This window comes from Carcharhinus amblyrhynchos, chromosome 21, assembly GCF_965287045.1.
Source record: "Carcharhinus amblyrhynchos chromosome 21, sCarAmb.v2.hapA, whole genome shotgun sequence".
Lineage (NCBI taxonomy): Eukaryota > Metazoa > Chordata > Chondrichthyes > Carcharhiniformes > Carcharhinidae > Carcharhinus > Carcharhinus amblyrhynchos.
Genome location: NC_137344.1, coordinates 13,019,471 through 13,039,950, shown reverse-complemented (window position 1 = coordinate 13,039,950; position 20,480 = coordinate 13,019,471). Strand labels below are relative to the sequence as shown.

Below are 20,480 nucleotides of genomic sequence, written 5' to 3'. Positions count from 1 at the left end.
AAAATTGGTGGACAGCATTTTATAAGGCATGCATAGTCCATCAGGGAGGGATCAGAGCCTTTGTAGCTTTAAAATGGCAGCAATGAGCTGGTTCCGTAGGTGGCTGCTGAGCTCACTGAGGCATTTAACTAACTAAATAAACATAGTTGGTAGACAGCTGCAGGGGATTCAAGAGCCCTTGAGGAACATCCAATCCCAGCAATGTCACCTTTGGAGAGGTGTTTAAGAGGCGGACAACTGCATGGCTTTTCAGCATCCACTGGAATGGTACTGTTATGACATCATTAAAATTCAGTTTGGCATGTTCTACGCTGGTAGTGGTTCCTCCAGCAAGGAGATAAACAGAGAGAGAGAGAGGGAGGGGCAGGCAATTGCCTACCAACTTCAGTAACCTGTAGGGACGGCCATAAAACAAATTGCACACAGATACCTGCAAAGAGGTCTACACATCCAGTGTGTAGAGTGTACATACAACAGATGAGGTAGATTTTTAAAAAAATTATTCATGGCACATGGGCTTCACTGGCTGACCATCATTTATTGCCCATTTCTAGTTGACCTTGGAGGGCAGTTGAGGGTCAACCACATTGCTGTGGACCTAGAGTCCCATGTAGGCCAGACCAGGTAAGGATGGCAGATTTCCTTCCGAAGAAGGACATTCGTGAATGAGATGGGTTTTTCCGACAATCAGCAATAATTTCATGGTCATCATTAGATTCCTAATTCTAGATATTTTTTATTGAGTTCCAATTCCATCATCTGACATGGCGGGATTCAAACCTGAGTCCCCAGAACATCAGCTAGTTTCTGGGTGAATATCAGAATGACTGTGTGTTTGAAGACGACACCTGTCCCAAGAGCCCATGAGACATGAGAGCAACAGACAGATATGAGCTCATTGTTGAGTATTGATGCTGGTAGCTCTCAATGTGACAGTGGCTCTGAATTTCTGCATCTTGGGCTCATTTCAGGGGCCTATTGGAGACAGGTGCAGCATCTCCCAGTCAGCTATATATTATTGCATCAAGGTTGTGATAAATGCGTTCTTCAGGAGAGTCAGTACTTCAAGGTCACAATCAATGCAGACAGTGAGGCTGAGAGCCAGAGACTTTGGCTCCGTGGCTGGATTTCCACAGCATCAAACGAGCGCACATGGCTAGCTGGGTTCCCCCATCATATTAGAGAAGATTTCACTACCTCAATGCCCAAACTGGTTTGAACTTTGACAGAAGACCCTGCAGAATGTGTTATTCTGGGAGCAATCTTGATGCTTACAGTAGCTTGCTTCCACTGCTTTTTGCCTACCTAGCAGGTCTGCAAAGATGAATACTCACCCACAAAAATTATCTCCTGAAGAGATGATGGATGACACTAGTGAGTAACCCGTGGGCAAAGGTAGAACACTGAAATAGAAAACACTCAAATGACCAAAGCAACCATTGAGCAGACTATTTGAGTATTCTCAAATGAGAGCTAGGTGCCTGAACTGGTGGTGCCCCACCAGAAGGTTCTCCTAGATTACGGTGATCTGCAATGCTTTACGAAACTTGGCTCTGCCTGATGAAAGCATGGTGGAGTATGAGACATCCTCAGAAAAAGAAGATAAACAGGAAACCAAAGAGGAACTGTAGTAATGTGACAGGCCTGTGGAGCCACTTGAAGGACTCCAATATAATGGTGCTAGGTAGACTCAGCAGTCACTTACACTTGGGTGATTCTCCAGTGCCTCACCTTTTTAGCCATCTAGACAAATAAAGATTCACATTCTACAAAGAACAAAGAACAACCCAGCACGGGAAACAGGCCCTTCGGCCCAACGAGCCCGCGCCGCCGCATCACCCTACACCTATTCTACCCTGCATGTCTACGAATGGAACCCTACTCAGTCAGATTCAGGGAAGAAATAGTGTCAATTTGGTAAAAACCGATCAGCCTAAGAGCACATCTTTGGGGTGTGGGAGGAAACCGGAGCGCCCGGAGGAAACCCACGCAACCACAGGGAGAATGCGCAAACTCCCACAGACGCAGGCCCAAATCCATGTGTCTGCACAGCCGGCAGTGCTAGTCACTGAGCTGTTGCGGCGCCCGTCTACCGGTCCAGGATCAAGCACACACACCGACATGAAGTACTAGGCCACTCCTGGACTTCCAAGAGCAGCCCACGCACAACCCGCCGTGTGCATGCCCCTCGCTTGACACGAGGTGGACCTCCACCTGTGGAATAAAGACAAAAAATATTAATCATACAGCCTGCCCTTCCGGTGTCTCCCGAGGTTTAACCCTATTTAATAGCCCCTACCATATCCCTCCATTCTCGTTTCACTCATGTGCCTGTCTAACTGCATCTTAAACGAGTCCAACGTTCCTGCCTCCACCACCCTACTCGGTAGCGCATTCCAGACCCCCACAACTCTCTGCGTAAAGAACCTTCTTCTCACCTCCAAATTATACCTCCCCCCCTCACCCTTAAATGATGACCTCTCGTGTTCGTACCCAGTCTAGGGAGCAGTCTCTCACTATTAACGAGGGGGATTGAATATAAAAGTAGGGAGGTCTTGCTGCAGCTGTATAGGGCATTGGTGAGGCCGCAGCTGGAGTACTGTGTGCAGTTTTGGGCGCCACACCTGCGCAAGGATATTTTGGCCCTGGAGGGAGTGCAGAGGAGGTTTACTAGGCTGATACCGGAGTTGAGGGGATTGAGCTATGAGGAGAGGCTGAATAAACTAGGCTTGTACTCGTTAGAGTTTAGAAGAATGAGGGGAGATCTCATTGAGACGTATAAGATGATGAATGGGATGGATAGGATAGAGGTGGAGAGACTCTTCCCGCTCAAAAAAGACAGTAGGACTAGGGGGCACAGCCTCAAGATAAAGGGGAGGCGGTTTAGAACGGAGTTGAGGAGGAACTTCTTCACTCAAAGGGTGGTGAATCTCTGGAATTCTCTGCCCGTTGAAGTGGTGGAGGCTGCCTCGCTAAATATTTTTAAGAAGCGGGTTGATGGGTTCTTGATAAGAGAGGGGATTAAGGGTTATGGGGAGAGGGCGGGAAAGTGGAACTGAGCCACGACAGATCAGCCATGATCTTATTGAATGGCGGGGCAGGCTCGAAGGGCTAGATGGCCTACTCCTGCTCCTATTTCTTATGTTCTTATGTTCTATTCCCTTCAGTATCTTATATACTTCTATCATGTCCCCTCTCAATCTCCGTCTTTCCAAGGAGAATAGCCCCAGTTTCTTCAATCTCTCCTCGTAACCCAGTCCCCCCATGCCAGGCAACATCCTGGTAAACCTCCTCTGCACCCTTTCCAGAGACTCCATGTCCTTCCGGTAGTAAGGTGACCAGAACTGGACACAGTACTCCAAATGCGGTCTAACCAACGTTCTGTACAACTGAAGCATTAGACGGCAGCTTTTATACTCTATGCCCCTTCCTATAAAGGCTAACATCCCATAAGCCTTCCTAACAACCTTCTCCACTTGTGACGCAACCTTCATGGATTTGTGAACCTGCACTCCCAGGTCCCTCTGTATGTCTATACTCCTAATCGGCCTACCTTTTGTCACATAGCTCCTCTCTGCATTATTCCGTCCAAAATACATCACCTCGCATTTGTCAGGATTAAATGCCATCTGCCACCTATCTGCCCACTGCACCAACCTATCTATATCCTGTTGTATCACCTGACAATCCAGTTCCGTACCCGCCAACCCCGCCATCTTGGTGTCATCAGCAAACTTGCTGGTCACACCACCTACGCCCTCTTCCAAGTCATTTATGTAGACTACAAAGAGGAGAGGTCCCAGTACTGAGCCCTGCGGCACACCACTGGTCACTGGCCTCCAGCCCGAAAAGGTCCCCTCCACAACTACCCTCTGTCTCCTATTTCCCAGCCAGTTCTCAATCCACCTAGCTACCTGGCCTCGTATCCCATGCGCCTTAACCTTTTCTACCAGCCTACCGTGAGGGACTTTGTCAAATGCCTTACTGAAATCCATATAGATGACATCAACGGCTCTCCCATCGTCAACCATTTTTGTCACCTCCTCAAAGAATTCCACCAGATTCGTAAGGCAAGACCTCCCTCTAACAAAGCCATGTTGCGTATCCCTAATCAGATCGCAACGCTCCAAATGCTCATACATCCTACCCCTAAGTATTTTTTCCATTAACTTCCCTACCACCGACGTCAAACTCACCGGCCTATAATTCCCAGGGTTATCCCTACTACCTTTTTTGAACAACGGGACCACATTTGCTACTCTCCAGTCTTCTGGGACCTCACCTGTGTCCAAAGAAGAGACAATGATGTGTGCCAGAGGCCCAGCAATTTCATCTTTCGCCTCCCTAAGCAGCCTGGGATAAATACCATCAGGCCCCGGAGCTTTATCCGTCCTTACGCTACCTAAAAGCCCTAGCACTTCCTCTCTCGTAATAACTATATCCTGCAACTGAACCTCCGCTCCTTCCAAGAGACCGCACGATTCCGAACCCCTCTCCTTCGTGAATACCGACGCAAAGTATTCACTCAGGAGCTCCCCCATTCCCTCCGACTCAATACACAACTCTCCACTCTTGTCCCTAAGAGGACCAATTTTCCCTCTAACTACTCTCTTGCCTCTAATATAGGAATAAAATGCCTTAGGATCTTCCTTAATCCTACCAGCCAAAGCCATCTCATGCCCTCTCTTCGCCCTTGTAATTCCCCTTTTTAGCTCCCTCCTACTCTCTCTATATTCCTCCAGCGCACTCTCTGTACCCATTTGTTTTGACCTAACATACGCCTCCCTCTTCTTCCTGACCAAGTCTTCAATATCCCCCGTAATTCTAATCACACTGAAGTCATTTGCCTCTGCAGGAAGCCAAATGCCTTTGACCAGTAGTAGTTTTTCAGCAGTTCATCATATCAACAGATGTACCATACGGTCCTTAGGAGCCCCTGGGTCAACACTCCCTACCCTTGCATTACCAATTTGGTTACCATCATGGCATTGTGACAGTCATAAGCAAAATTTAGCATTTGTTAAAGTAACGTTTGAACATATTTAAGGTGTCATGGGTGTCACATGAAATTAAGTGAAGTTACAGTGCTTACAACTCGAGTGCTGCCAGCTGCAGTGGAAGGAGGTTGCTGCTCTTGGCAGCTGTCCTCTGGCGGCCTGAGACTGCAAGGGCATTGGCGTGTTGAGGGGTTTGTGTACAGATTTTGGAACCTCCTTTACTGCTGTGGCTACCACAGGCATTGATGTAACTGGCAGAAGATCTGAGGAGATGATACATTATCAGGAATAGAATGGGGTATAGATCAGTTACAGATATGGAGAAATGGCAGATGGAGTTTAATCTCCGGGCAAGTGTGAGGTTCTGTACTTTAGGAGATCAAATGCTAAGCGTAAGTATACAGTTAATGACAGGACCCTGAGAGCATTGATGTGCAAAGGGTTGTGAATGTATCCCAGTCCATCACTCAAGCCAACCTCCCATCCATTGACACTATCTAAACTTTCTGCTGCTCAGAAAAGCAGCCAACATAATCAAGGACCCCACGCACCCCGGGCATACTCTATTCCACATTTTTTTCTGTTGGTAAAAAGATACTAAAGTCTGAGATCATGTACTAACTGACTCAAAAACAGCTTCTTTTCTGCTGCCACCAGATTTTTGATTGTACCTATCTTGCATTAAGTTGATCTTTCTCTACACCCTAGCTATGACTGTAACACTACATTCTCCGCTTTCTCCTTTCCTTCTCTATGTACAGTATGCTTTGTATAATGCGCAAGAAACAATGCTTTTCACTGTATACTAATATATTTGACAATAATAAATCAAATCAAATCTTGTGATTCAAGTCCATAGCTCCATTAAAGTGGCCACACAAGTTGATAGAGTAAAGGAGGCATATGGCACACTTGCCTTTATTGGGGTTGGTGCATTGAGTACAAGAGTCAGGATGTCAACGTTTTATAAAACTTTGGTTAGGCCACATTTGGAGTATTTCCATTCAATTCTCGTCATCACATTACAAGAAGGATGTGGAGGCTTTGGAGAGGGCACAGAAGATATTTATCAGGATGCTGCCTGGATTAGAGAGTTTGAGCTATAAGGAGAGGTTAGACAAACTGAGGTTGTATTCTTTGGAGTGGCAGAGGCTGAGGGGAGACCTGATAGAAGTCTATGAAATTATGACAGGTATAGATAGGGTTGACAGTCAGAATCTTTTTCCCAGAATTGAAATGTCAAATATTGGAGGGCATGTACTTAAGAGAAAGGGGGAAAGGAGATGTAAGGGGCAAGTTCTTCATAGGTGTCTGGAACATGCTGCCAGGGTTGGCAGTGGAGGTAGCCACGATAGGGACTTATAGATAAACACATGAAAATGCAAGGAATAGAGGGATGCAGGCTCAAGGGATTAGTTTAATTTGGCATCAGATTCAGCACAACATTGTGGGTTGAAAGGCCTGTTCCTGTGCTTTGCCGTTCTATGTTTTAACATCCAGAGAGGAGACCCAAAAGCACCCTTCACAAGGCACAATTGAATCTCCCTGCTGAAATGAAAAGGATGAAGACCCCAGTGATGGTGACCCTAGTGTCTTCCCTCATGCATTGCCGCTAACCTCCTTTACTCAGGGACAAGACAGTGACATGCAGATCTATACTCATTTCCAGCAAGCATTAATGGGTCTGCTGGATTTCAGTCTTCATGAGAGTCATCACTAATGTGATGAAAAGGATCCACGAGACAGGGAGATCCTGCCATTCATAGCCTGGTTGCACTCATCCACATTTTGAGTCAGGGACAAATACCTTGAATTTCCATCAAATCTTCACATCTCTGACTTGTCTTTCAGCATCTTCTCCTTGCGTATGACCACTAAGGCTCCATTGTCTAGTGCTTCTGCAGTGTTCAAATCAATTGAGCCTAATCAATGAATAAGTGAACATATTTGCACTGGTGGAGGATATGATGTGGCACTACCTTGACCAATGTGTCCTGGAGATCTCTGCTGGTGGTTACTGCAATTGACTTGCAGGAGAAAAAAGATCAGACCCAGGCAACTGAGACACATTTCAGCTACTTGGAATGTAACCATCCCTTATGTTTGCCTGCTGTCCACTGCCACCCCTATTCCCCCTCCCCCATGCTCATTTTTGAGGTGACTCACCCTTCTAATTTGATGCTCTAGTCTCTCCATCACAATGGAATTGGATCCCTGATACCCTGCCATCTGTAAACACACTTTCTCCATTGGTGTCAGTATGGCATTCAGGGGAATGCCATTACCTTGTACTTGCTGTGGTATTCTGTATCGTTTCATGTGGAGACATATGAGAATGGTGTCAAAGAAGAAAGGTGACAGCAGTTAATGACTCTGCATGCTTGATGCAGTCTTGAGACTAATGTCATGCATTTGCCAATCTAACACTTAGCAGCATCTGTGTATGGGACATTTATGTCATGTTTGTACCCTGAACAAAGCTGCAGCCATTTCCTCTATATAGTGGACTATCAGTCCCCAACATCTACACGATAGCACCCAATCCTTTGCTGTTACCACAAAAGAGTGAAGTAGATCATTACCCCACTTATACCACTGGATATCTCAGTGACCCCACAACTATCTTTTCTCTGCTATGTTCCAAGCAGGATTAGTTCATTAGGTGGGTAGTTCAACTCCTTCATCGTCCAAGGAAGAGAATATCCTGTAGCGTGGAGTAAACATGTTGGAGTTTTTGCTGAGCTATAGAGCTATCTGGGTTCTTATCAGATGTCCAGAAGTGGGTTCCACAGGTTTCACGGTTTGCCTGATTTTTCCAAAGAGAGTTCAGAGGGATGCTTTTGTGGCAGCTGGGGGTGCTCTGAGGATGAAGAGGGGTTTTCCTAAGATTCATCCATGAAGAATGTGTGGTGACATGATGATCTTAGTACCCTGGGCTGCCAGAGTATACTGACCATCAAGTTGGCAAGTCCACACTTGTGAAAACCTTTCATTGTAATTGTAGACCGGTTGAACCTTGGGCAAATGCAGTCCCTTCATTAGATGAATCTCACTGATCCTGAAGACCATCTTGCTCAGCTTCCTGAAAACCATACAAGTGCAATTGATGATGCCGCACATCTGTGGAAATACAAACAAACAAATTGAACTGTGCTGAAGCCAATGTCCTAGCATTCTGCATAACTAGAGAAGTAGAGAGTTTTAAACTGAACAGTGGGGCTAAGGAATCAAATGTGGTAAACTGAAGAATAGAGACAAGGTAAGAGAGATAGGTACTAATGTGGGAAATTATAAACAGGCCGGGATATGAAGGAACAGAGTTAAAATCTAAGAATAAATTGACAGAAAAGGCTAGGTGCTACAAAAATTGTAAAAGGCCAAAACTTAGGGCTCTATGTCTGAATGTACGTAGATGATCTGATAGTGCTAAGTATAATCTGATAACCATTACAGAGACATGGCCATCAGATGACAGTCTGGCACCTGAATATTGAAGACTATGTGACATTTAAGAAGACCAGGAAGTTAAGAAAAGGTGGAGGGGTGGCTCTGTTAAATTAGTGAGAGCTGAGCACATTTGAGAGGGATGGCCTAAGCTCATGAAATCAGGATGTAGAAGCAATTTTGTTGAGATGAGAAATGACAAAGGCAAGAAGTCACTTGTGGAAGTGGTGTACGTGCTCCCTAATTGTAACTACACGGTAAGTCACAAGAGACATGGAAATTTATCAGAAAGTTACTGTGATAATCATGGGGGTTTTATTCTACATACAGATTTGAAAATTCAGATGGGCAAACTTAGTGTAGATAAGAATTTCATAGAATGTTTTCAGGATAGTTTCTTAGATTTGCATGTTCTGGAGTCAACCAGAAGGTAAGTTATATACAAGACCTGATATTGTGCAACAAGGTGGGAGCAATTGATAATTCATAATAAAGATACCCCTCAAATGCAGGAATCATAATATGAATGCATTTTACATTTAATTTGAGGAAGAGAAGAGTCTATCTAAAACTATATTGTAAACTTAATAAGGGTAACTAAAAGCACATGAAAGTGGAGCTAGCGAAAGTAATCTGGCAAATATGCTTAAGCAATAACGCAATCGATGTTCAGTGGCAGATATTTAAAGGGATATTTCAGAATCCACAGAACAAATAAATTCCAGTGAGAAAGAAAAATTACCATCATCTTTGGTTAACTAAAAAAATTAAAGACATCATGAGAAAACCTAACCAGTAACATAAAAGATGAGTAGTAAGAGTTTCTATGGATATTTAGTGATCAGTGGTCCTATAGAATGTGTGTTTGGGGTGATAGTAATTATAAGTAGGGCTATGGCGGTTAAATTAAACAGGTATTTTGCATCTATCTCCCCTATAAAGGACATCAGTCACATCCCAGAAATAAATTACAATCAGCAGGAAAATTGCAATCAGCAGGGAAGTGTGATTGAGTAAATTCTTCAGTATGTGTCTGCATAAATCCCCTGGTCTGGATGGACATTTGATTTGAGTAAAGTTTTAGAAGTATAGAGTGAGAGTAAAAGATGGCTCCTGAATGAAGTGCTAATGAGATAGCTGATGCACTGGTTTTAATTTTCCAAAGTTCCCTAGATTCAGGAAAGGTTCCATTTAGAATGGAAGTTAGAAAATGTAACTTTATTCAAAAAAGGGGGAAGATAGAAAGCAAAAAAAAAAGCCCAGTTAGCCTAATGTCTTCCATAGGGAAATGTTAGAAACCATTATTAAATATAACAGGGCGCTTAGAAAAATTCAAGGCAATCAGGCAGAATCAACATGGTTTCATGTTTATTGGAGTTCTCTGAAGTAGTAACAGGTGCTGTGGATAAAGGGGAACCGGTGGGTGTAATTTCTTTAAGATTTCTAGAAGGTAATTTATAAGATGCCACAAAGGTTAATGTGTAAAATAAAAGTTCATCGTTTAGGGAGTGACATATTGGCATGAATCGAAGGTTGGCTAGCTAGCAGGAAACAAAGTTGACATAAATGATTCTTTTTCTGGTTGGCAGGATGTGAATAGTGTTTGCCACAGGGATCAATGCGGGGGCCTCAGCTTTTTACAATTTATGTAAATGACTTGGGGGAAGGTACTGAAGATATTGTTGCTAAGTTTGCAGATGTTACAAAGATGGGTAGTTTGTATCCATTAAAGTTTAGAAGAGTAAAAGGCAACTTGATTGAAACCTTTAAGATCCTGAGGGGCTGTGACAGGATCAATGTGGAGCAAATGTTTCTCTAGAGAGTCAAAAAATAGGAGTTACTGTTGAGTCGCTTATTTAAGACAAGAGGAAAGCAGAAATTCACTCCTTCAGGAGGCTCACGAGCCACTGGAACTCAAAAAGCAGTGAAAGAAGAGTCTTTGAACATTCATTTCTCTAATCTCTCTTGTCCTATGTCAATTTGCATGTGGCTGCATTTATAATCCAGAAATTTTAATCTTAATTTGATGTCCAGCTCAGACTCTGCAGAACCTCCTTCCTTGTCCAGTCTATGTCATTTGTACCTACATGGACCACAACTACTGGACTACACCCCTCCCACTGCATGTTCTTTTCCAGTCCAAAGCAGATCTCCTAACCGCTGGCACTGGGCAGGCAACACATATATCTGGACTCTCTTTACTAAATTCCTGTCACTACATTGTCTCCTACTGCCATAACATCCCAATATGCTCCCCACACTGGTATGGCATCTTGTACCACAGGACCATGGTGAGGCAATTCATCCACCCTGCGGCCCCCTCTAACTGCTCACCCCTCTGTAATTGTAACTCTGGACAGTTACAGAGATTGGTACTCCTGCCTTCACGGTCCCCTTATCTGCCTCAGCTGCAGTTACATCCTTCTGCCTCTGACCACTTTCCTAATCAGAAGATTCTATCCTAAGAGGTGTGACTACCTCCTTAAAAGCTTCCAGATAATTCTCACCCTCCTGATGTGTCAATGTCTGCAGCTCAGCATCCAGTGTTGGAGGTGAATCCTCCTGCCTTCTTTTCCTGTGTGGCCCCATGTGTCTGAAATTGTATGCACTACCCCCTCTCTCAAACAAGGCGTCAGTTACTTGCAAGACCCCACTCGCCTAAGTTTGCTTTCGATCCTCAGAAGGATACAGAAGTGAAGAAGTTTATGACCACAGTAACTAAATGGCTACTAGCAGGACATGCAAATAGTGTTGTGAGATGTGAAATTTTCTGCATTGAGGGCAAATTCTCAGTTACTCTCAGCTAGATCCAGACTTTTGCGGCACTGGTTCTCTGATATGTCCAGGTGGCTTCTTCCTTGGCAGTATACACAATGCTTCTTGGTATGTCCTCCAGTGCTCTCTTACTCTGCATTCATTTCCTTTGCCTTCCTCATGCTTGGGATTCTGGATCTGCTGCTGAGAGTATTGCCTCTACTCATTACTCAACCCAATCTCTGAAAACCTTTAATCCAATGTCCAGCAATTGCTTTGGTGACTCTCAGCTTCCCCCTCAATGATTACTGAAGTCCCTATCACTTCCCATGGCTCTACGATCCCTGGCAGGTCATGACTCCCTCCACTGCTGAAGTGCGCATACAGTACTGTCTCTTTGAACTCTACACATCCAATGGTGACTTTGTAATAATGGCTGAATTCCCCTTTCAGAAATGCTCCCATTTTTCGATCCATTATTGAATGATGCAGTCAAAGCTAACTAACTCCCCACTGTATTGTCACCTGCTTACAGCTGGACTGTTCCAGATCTATGATGTGAGCTGTATGTGACTGTTCCCAACAAAACTTCAAATTGGCCTGTATTGTCCATCAACAAGCCTGCTACCTAGATCAGTTGGCTATCCAGCCAAATTGATCATGTTTCCAGGCCCAATAATTGAACCTACGGAGCAAAATTGCTAGTTAGCAAGAACTGACATCGAACTTGCACACTGGCCTAAGTTTCACCTCCATCTGCTACCATACTGTACCTCCACATGTGCTAAAGGGATGCACCTGTTAAAAATGGTGACCAAGACCTGATACTAGGATACTTGACTCCATTCTTTGTATCACCAACTTCCATCAATGCAGGATTAGAGTGTGGATGGAGCATGTTATGAGCCTGCATCTTGCACTCCTGACCTGGTTGGTTCCATTGTGGAGATAGGCATCTCTAGATTTTTTGTTCTGAAAGTCTTATCCATGCTCCACATGCCAAATTATGCCTCTTCACCCATCCTAATGGCCCCTTATGACTTCTATGCCATTCACCTCAGCGCACTTTGTACAAAACCAGTGAACATCTATAGTAGCAGCAGCGTGTACAGAATTGTTAAAAAGAAAGTAATTCATTAATCATTTTCTCCAAAAAAGCCTGTTTTTAATTCAGCTCTTATAAAAATCAAATGGACCTTAGCATCATCCAGACCTTAGTATAAAAGTCATCCAGACCTTTGTAAAAACAGCAGAAACTTTTAGTACTTGACACTTGGGCTGTGATTTTCCAGCCATGGTGCACCGGATGCAAATTGTGCTAATCTGGGAACATTGTGAGAGGGCCTAAAGACGGGTTTTGCATCTGGTCCCTTTCTACTGGTGCAAACAGAATCTCACCCAGAGGCTGATTAGCATAAGACTGACTTGATTTCAGTCTCATTAGTGGGATTGGCACACAATCATCCCCCTCCTGAAATGTTGCTATCTTCCCAGCAGAAAATCACATGGGCGCAAATCACTACTGATCTCTTGAAGTGGGGTCCAGGTGCCATGGATTGAGAGGGTGAGAAAGGAGGTAAGTACCGCTTAGCACTATCTTCCAGGGTGCAAAAGAGGAAGTCAGCTGCAGCCATGGTGCAGGTTGAGGTGGGGGGTCCACCTCACCCCACACCATAAGGGTGTAGGGGCTTGGCAAGGAGAGAGGTGCTTGGGCTTGCCCGGATGCCCTCAAGTGGGGGGGGTTATTGCTGGGTTGGAGCTCTGGTGCTGAGTATTCTCCCTGCCTGCTGAAAGACCTTTGAGAGATTTCATGAGGTCAAGTTCAAATTCCACTAATGTCACACTGGTTACCCTGCTTGTAACTGGCTACTCTTACTTCTATCTTCTTGAAAGGCTCTGTGGTTTATTTTTGATTTTCCACCACAAGCTCCACTAACTGTTACAAATACAGGCATGATGGCCATGTCGGGAGGTGCTTGGAGGTCATTGGAGCACCAGTGTTCAGGGACATGTTTGGGTATTACCCACCTGGCAGTGCTGGGCACTTCTAGGGTACTGGGAGCAGAGCCTGGGGACCTGGAGGCTCAGGCCTTGGGAGAGGGAAAGGTAGCCTTATGAAGGGGGACCCATTGGGAAGGGCCCCAATACTCGGGATCTTTGTTGGGAGGCCGGTGGTGAAACATCCCTTCAATAAAAGAATTGTGGGGTACGATGTCAATTTGAGATCTGTAAAAGTGGTACCCAATCTCAGCTTACTGTTTAAGCCCTGTCCCTCTCCGGTGTGAAACTTGCCACTCTCCCAAAAAAAGTATGGGATGATTGTGATTTGATTCTCACCAGATATACCAGTGTAAATCGCACCTGTTTTGCGAAAATGATAATTCTGCCCTTTATTTTGTAATTGATAAAATAGATCTAAGAGCCCGAGCTGTCAATCAAGCAAGGCTTTCCCTTTTAACAAGCTAATGGATGTTTGGGCTCTCAGCCAAGAATTCAGAATGAGACTTGACAGACAGCTCAACTTTCTATTATTCTGTTGAAAATGTTGAGCCTATAGCTTGATTGGTAGCTCTTTCTCTTAGATCTATTTTGATATTTACAGAAGATAGAGCCTTAACAGTCTGGAAGATAGACACACTTATAGGGCTGAAATAAGAACAGTTTTTGAAGAAAACTATGAATTATGTAGAGCTTTTCCACATGTGCTATTCTCATTAGAGGGTTCATTGTTTCTGTACAGACTGGATGAATATCCATAACTTAGCATGATATGAGAAGCCATATTGAGTGGGTAGAGGGGCATGAGTTAGGGCATGAGGGGTGAAGGTGTGTGAGCGGTGAGGGCTAAAGGCTATAATATTTCATAAATCTGGGACAATGTCCCAGAACATTGCAGTGGGCCTTTTAACCAGCCCGCCTCTGCATTAGGTAGCCTCTCTGCATGTCTCTGGACTCATTATGGGGCAGTGGGCCTGAGTTCAGTTAGCACCCCGTCCCCCTCCCTTCACAGGAAGGAAATTCTGTACTCTGCTGGCATTTTCTCCTTGGGCAAATAAGCTGAGCTGGGAATTTCACCAACTCTGATCCTTAATTTTTAATATGGTGTATTGAAGTAGTTTGGGATAATAAATAGTCGATATGATTAAAGGAGAATTAGAGGGGCTAAACAAAATATAGCTTTACATAATTTTCTTCAATGCACTTTTGACATCTTTGCCTTGCCTATTATCTTTCCCAATTTTCAATGCTTACAGCACACCATTTACCAGCAGTTCACGAAACAAGCAGCAAGTGAAGGGGAACATTATTTGAACAACATTTCATATTATTACATCAATTTTCATTGAATGAAAGAACATTGTTGCTGTTGTTAGATGGAGTGAATTCATTTGTATGGTGTTCCTTCTAGTGAAGTTATAAAGGCAAACATGATATTTTCTTTCATGCAAAGCATCACTTGCTGCACCCACATAACATTAGTGAACTCATGGGGCAACAACAAGTTTGATCCTGCATGCTTGTGAAGGTAAGAAATCACTGATGTGAATGGCCTGATGCAAAGGCAACATACCAAAATTTATCAAAGAATGTGCAAGCAAAACCTTCCTTTATCATTCCTGAAACAACAAATCCGATTATCCAGCTGACGGAGAAAACAATGATATCCTTTGAGATGAGGAAACTGCTGCACTTCTTTAAACGTTAGACAAGAACTAAGCTCTTTGGTGACAATTTATTGGGCTGTTCAGCAAGGTCAAGCTAAGATGCTTTTGATTGACTTGTGCTGAGGTAAAATTTATTGATGGAGCAACTTAGAGGTTTGTAGTGATCACAGTAAGGCAGAAATTAACATTAACCTGCATAGGTATCTCATTAGTTGTTGCGGTGAACTTGCAGAATGTGGCTTGTTTCTAATATTCTGGCACATTCCAATGTTGAGTGACATCTCAACAATAATTGTTATCGCTTCACAAACCTCTTCGCAAGTCACTTCAGCAGTCTGAGATAAATGCTGATACTGTGCAGTTGTGTTACTACAATGACAAGAATCACAACATCAACAGTTTACTATCAGCAATTCTCGCATGCTATGCCTGTAGCCATGCTGGTGAGAACTGTCGTGCAACCATTGAATTACTTCTGATCCACTGGTCATGCAACACATGCAAGAATGCACATTCTACATCTTGCCCAATTCAGTTGGGGCAATCCTTACTCACATGCAAAAATAACACTGAAATGGCAGTAACAAAGTATTAGATAACTAGATTACATTAAACATAAGCCTGAACCTGAAGACCTGGTGCAAAACGCAAACATTCTCCCAACAAAGTTTCCAGAAACAGCATATATACCCAAGTTAGTACATTGTCCTTCAGCTTGGGGTTTGGTCTGCTCTGTCGCCCTGAGCATGTAGTCGCACAAGTTGACTGTGCCTGGGAGGCAACCGGGTCATTGTCCACATGGTGGATAGCACCAGGCCTGCCTAATTTAGGCATTGTGCCTGCAGGTGACGTTCTATAGGCACACCCAGGTGCCTTGTTTTCTATAGACTTGTTGTATTTGTGGCAGGAGGGGTGTCCATCTTGACTTATAGATTATGGACTCTGTGTTGCGACAGTTACCAGTTCCTGACATAAATGCTTCATCTCAGATGGCCATGAACCACTGCCAGTTTGCCACAACCGTGTATAGTTTGCATTCTGACTGATGGCCCAGCTCCAGAGTCTGTGGGCATTGTGGTCATAGAGCTCTTCTCTATTTGTCATCATTTCAAAAGAACTTCCTTACGTTTGTTTCTCCTTTAGGTTTAAGCAGGGCCTTGGGAAAAGGGATCATTGTCCTGGTGTGTCTAGAGAACATTCTCTGCTGGTGTGGGCAGATCCTCCCTTGGCAAATTGCACAGGCTAAAGAAATGTAACGTAGAAGTGTGTTGTCACAAAGACATTTTTCATGGAGGTGTTTTTCTGAACATACAGCACAATTCACTAAGCTATTCAACTGTAGATAAATGGGCTGCTTTTAATATGTTCAAAGTCCCATTTGTACGCAAAGTCCTTGAACTCTGTGGAGACAGACCACTGGGCATTGTCCATCTTTATAGCCATTGTGTGGCAAGTCTCTCTCCAGCTTCCAAATTACTATGGGATCTCATAAATGCAGTGCTTCTTTGGTTTGCTGAGCACATTGCATAATGCACACCTGGACACCTGCCTCTCAATGTCACCAAACATGAGGCACAGCACATTTTTTTTTGCCAAATGCTTTGTTGCTTCAACTACCAGGTGTCCTGAAGTTGCTGGGTGTAGTATTTCTACAGAATGAAAGAAATTATGAACCTCTGGCCACAAAGTCCATCTTGCACTGTTAACTCGCCTCTCATGGTGTGTAGAGTTAATGGGTAGGCACTTATGACATTGCAAGCCATCCTGTCATGATAACATAATCAAGGTATCTGTGTGTGTGATCCATTGTAGGGCAGCTTTGAGTTTGTCAGTTCTGTGTGATGACAATGTTTGAATTGTCATAATAGCAATGTCTTCCACATGATCACAATGCTCAGTGGTGGGTAGGTAAGTACTAGAAAGGGAATCTGCAAAGTATAGTTCCTTTCCACACTTGTTGGTCTCACTGAGGTTGCATTGAAACTTGAACATCATCCCCTGCAACTTTGAAGTGTTCTAACTCTGGAGGAGCTGATTTTGTGTCAGCTAAATGCAGTATTATGGTGCTCCTACCAACATAAAAAGTCTGACAACAACAGGTTTAAGTCCAACCAATTTATTTGGTAGTAAACTCACTAGCTTTTGAGGTTTCCCTCTTCTTCAGGTGAATAGAGAGTTCTGGCCTCAGACAGAGCATATAAAGTAAATAAATCGGTTGGATTTAAACCTGGTGTTGTCAGACTTTTTACTTTATATGCTCTGTCTGAGGCCAGAACTCTCCATTCACCTGAAGAAGAGGGAAACCTCGAAAGCTAGTGAGTTTACGATAAAATAAATCGGTTTGACTTAAACCTGGTGTTGTCAGACTTTTTACTGTGTTTACCCCAGTCCAATGCCGGCATATCTACATCATGGCTCCTACCAACACCATTCGCACCCTCATGGAGATGGAGTTTAAAAATAGGGAAATCTTGTTAAAACTATAAGGCATTAGTTAGAATACACCTGAATATTGTGAACAATTTTGGTATCCATTTCTGAAAAAGATATACTGGCATTGGAGGTGGTCCAAAGAGGGTTGAATTCCAGGTATGGTGGGATTTTTTTGAGAGGTTGTGTATGTTGGGCCTATTCTCATTGAAGTTCATAAGAATGAGAGTTGACCTTGTTGGGACATACAGGATCCTCGGGGGGCTTGCCAGGGCAGATGCTGATGAGTTATTTCCCTTGTGGGAGATTCTTGGTGTAGAGATGCCGGCATTGGACTGGGGTAAGCACAGTAAGAAGTCTCAACACTGGGTTTAAGTTCAACCAGTTTATTTGATAGTAATCCCACAAGCTTTAGGAAATGGTGTTCCTTCGTCAGGTGAGTGGAAGACAAATGAACACCATTTCCAAAAGCTTGTGGGATTACAATGAAATAAACTGGTTGGACTTAAACCTGGTGTTGTGAGACATCTTACAGAGATCCTTGGACCAGAGGGCATAATCTCAGATAGGGGGTCACCCATTTAAGACAGAAATAAGGAGAAATTTCTTCTGAGAGTAGTGAATCTGTGGAGTTGTTTACTGTAGAGTGTTGTTGAGATTGATCATTAAGTATGTTCAAGGTTGAGATAGACAGATTTTTAGCAGTAAGGGAAATGAGGATTATGGGTTAAAGCAGGATAGTGTTGAGGATTATCAGATCAATCATGATCAGATCATGATCTTGATAAATGGTGGAGCAAACTCTATGGCTTGAATGGTCTTTTGCCCCTACATCTTACGTTCTCCTTTGAAATATTTAGGACTTTCAAGCTTATTTTAGCATTCCTATTGATTGAATTACATCTGCCAATGCGGGATGGGAGAATTGTGGCCCATGTTCCAGGCGCTGTCTCTTCAAGGTTCTATACAACAGTAGCAATGCTTGTTCACTGCTGTACTCAAGGCCTGTTTCAATAAAGCCCAACATGTACTTGTCTTTCTAATTGCACGTTGCACCTGTAACTCCTGAAAAAGGGCACCCAAGTCCATTTTGGATATCAACACTTCCCAATCTCTTCCTACTTAAGGAATAGTTTTTCAAGCCAAAGTGGATGACTTTACATTTTTCCACATTGTTGCATAGATAAATAGAACTTAAACTTTTCATCATCCTTTTTTCAGCGCCACTTCTGTGTCTTTGCTGTGAGTTTCCCAGGACAAGATGCTCTTCAATCCATCTTTAGCATCATCCTTTCTCAACACTTAATAGGTCGAAATTTTCCATCGTCGATGATAAAATTCCATTCACAGCTGGTCAGTGCAGCTCTTGGTTAGTGCAGAGAACAACAAAATATTCATTTCTTTGATAATCAAATTCATAATTGTTTATAGTTTGGTACTTATGATTATTTATGATTTGCTTTAAGTCTGTATTTCCTCAGTTTCTTAAGAATTTTAAGTATTTTATGTCCAACACAAACTGCTTTCTTTTTCATTCAAACTAGAAATGTACGAATTTTATTGATATTAGATATGGGAATTAACACACAATACATATACTAATTTCTATTGAATACCACTTAGAAATAGCATCTGCATTGCATAACTAAACTGTTTACCTTATTTTAAACTTGCTGCTACCTTTCTTTACAGTATCAAAGTACAAGAACTAAATATGGCAATCCATATGGCTGACATTCAGGGCAGGCATTTGTGGCACGGTGGTTAGCACGGCTATCTCACAGCGCCAGGGACCTGGGTTTGGTTCCTGGCTTGGGTCACTGTTGTGTGGGTTTCCTCTGGGTGCTCCAGTTTCTTCCCACAGTCCAAAAGACATGCTGGTTAGGTGCATTGGCCATGCTAAATTCTCCCTCCATACACCAGAACAGGCACCGGAGTGTGGCAACTAAGGGACTTTCACAGTAACTTCATTGCAGGGTTAATGTATGTCTATTTGTGACGTTAGTAATTAAACTTTAAAACTTTAAACTTTTAAATATCAATGGGTAGTGAGTAGATATTTTTAGAAGGTCAATATTTTGCGTAGGTAAATTGTTTTCAAAAATTGAAGCTGAGAGGCAATTAACAGGACAAGCAAAAATATAAAGAACAAGAAAAATCCACTGTAATATTTAAGCTTGGTCCATCTTCAGATTATATCCTAATAGCTCCTGAAGAAAGCATCCATTTGCTCACTATGCAAGCTTGGTGCTGAATATCAAAGGTTGAATATCACACAAACTGATGAACAAGCCTTAGACTGACACTTCTGGCTCTGACCAATGCCCAGTCTACCTCTGGTATCAGAAGCATTTGAGCACAGATAATGCTAGCTGTTTCATGTTGCTACTATGCAGCAGCAACACGAGTGATACTCGCCACTAACAGATTGCTGCCATCAAGCCAAAAAGATGTTCCGCATGTCACACAATTGACTACTTCTTGAGCCACGAACAAATTGGCACGTGATAAATAAGAATTGAATGAGTGGTTCAATGATTGGTAGGGAAGAAATGGCGCAGAATTAATGGTGAGAAAAATTGGGTGAACTCTCAGGTGTGCTCCACATTACAATTTTTTGACGCTTTGTGCAATGAAAGAGTCTCCAGGTGAATCATGCTGTTATGGAAGCTTCAGGTGCGTGACTCATCTGAAGTAGCTTCAGCTGTGCACTATTAAAGCAGGAGAAGCTACATTTAAACTTTCCCGCTGCACCCACAGTTGGTCACACCAGGAAGATGGCATTGTGCAGAACAGCTGCATGCTCCACCGTGGGATTGCTAAGGTGACTGCCGGATGCCATGTTCCCCCGTTCAATGACTATGAGGTTGGGCCAGTAATGTGTTCTGGGAAGCAGTGACAGCAGCACTAACACAGAGGACTGGTGGCCAGTGCGGCAAGAAAATGAATGACTTCATACAGGCAGCAAGCGTGAGTTTCCATCCTGTCCAGGCATCAATTCCATCTGTTGTGTCTGGAATGTCCACATCAAACCACTCCCTGACATAAGTAGCCTCTCAGCACCACACCCCTTAGCACCTTCCTCCAATCCCCCTGGCATCTCTGGTCATAATCCCTGCCTGCCGACATAGGCCACCTGATTGCCCTCCCCCTGACACCCCACGTCAGTCCAGCTATCAGGCTTTCAATC

The 20,480-nt window shown here is 43.5% G+C and overlaps 1 protein-coding gene across 1 annotated transcript in view; it reads left to right on the top strand.

Annotated features, from left to right (window-relative positions):
- The window catches only part of LOC145356565 (dynein axonemal heavy chain 17-like), an 811,195-nt gene that overhangs the window by 494,172 nt on the left and 296,543 nt on the right, over positions 1 to 20,480 (top strand). Inside the window, exon 50 of the mRNA XM_080209339.1 lies at positions 18,512 to 18,659. Within this exon, the coding sequence (XP_080065465.1) occupies positions 18,512 to 18,659 (148 nt within the window). The remainder of the gene's footprint in view (positions 1 to 18,511; positions 18,660 to 20,480) is intronic.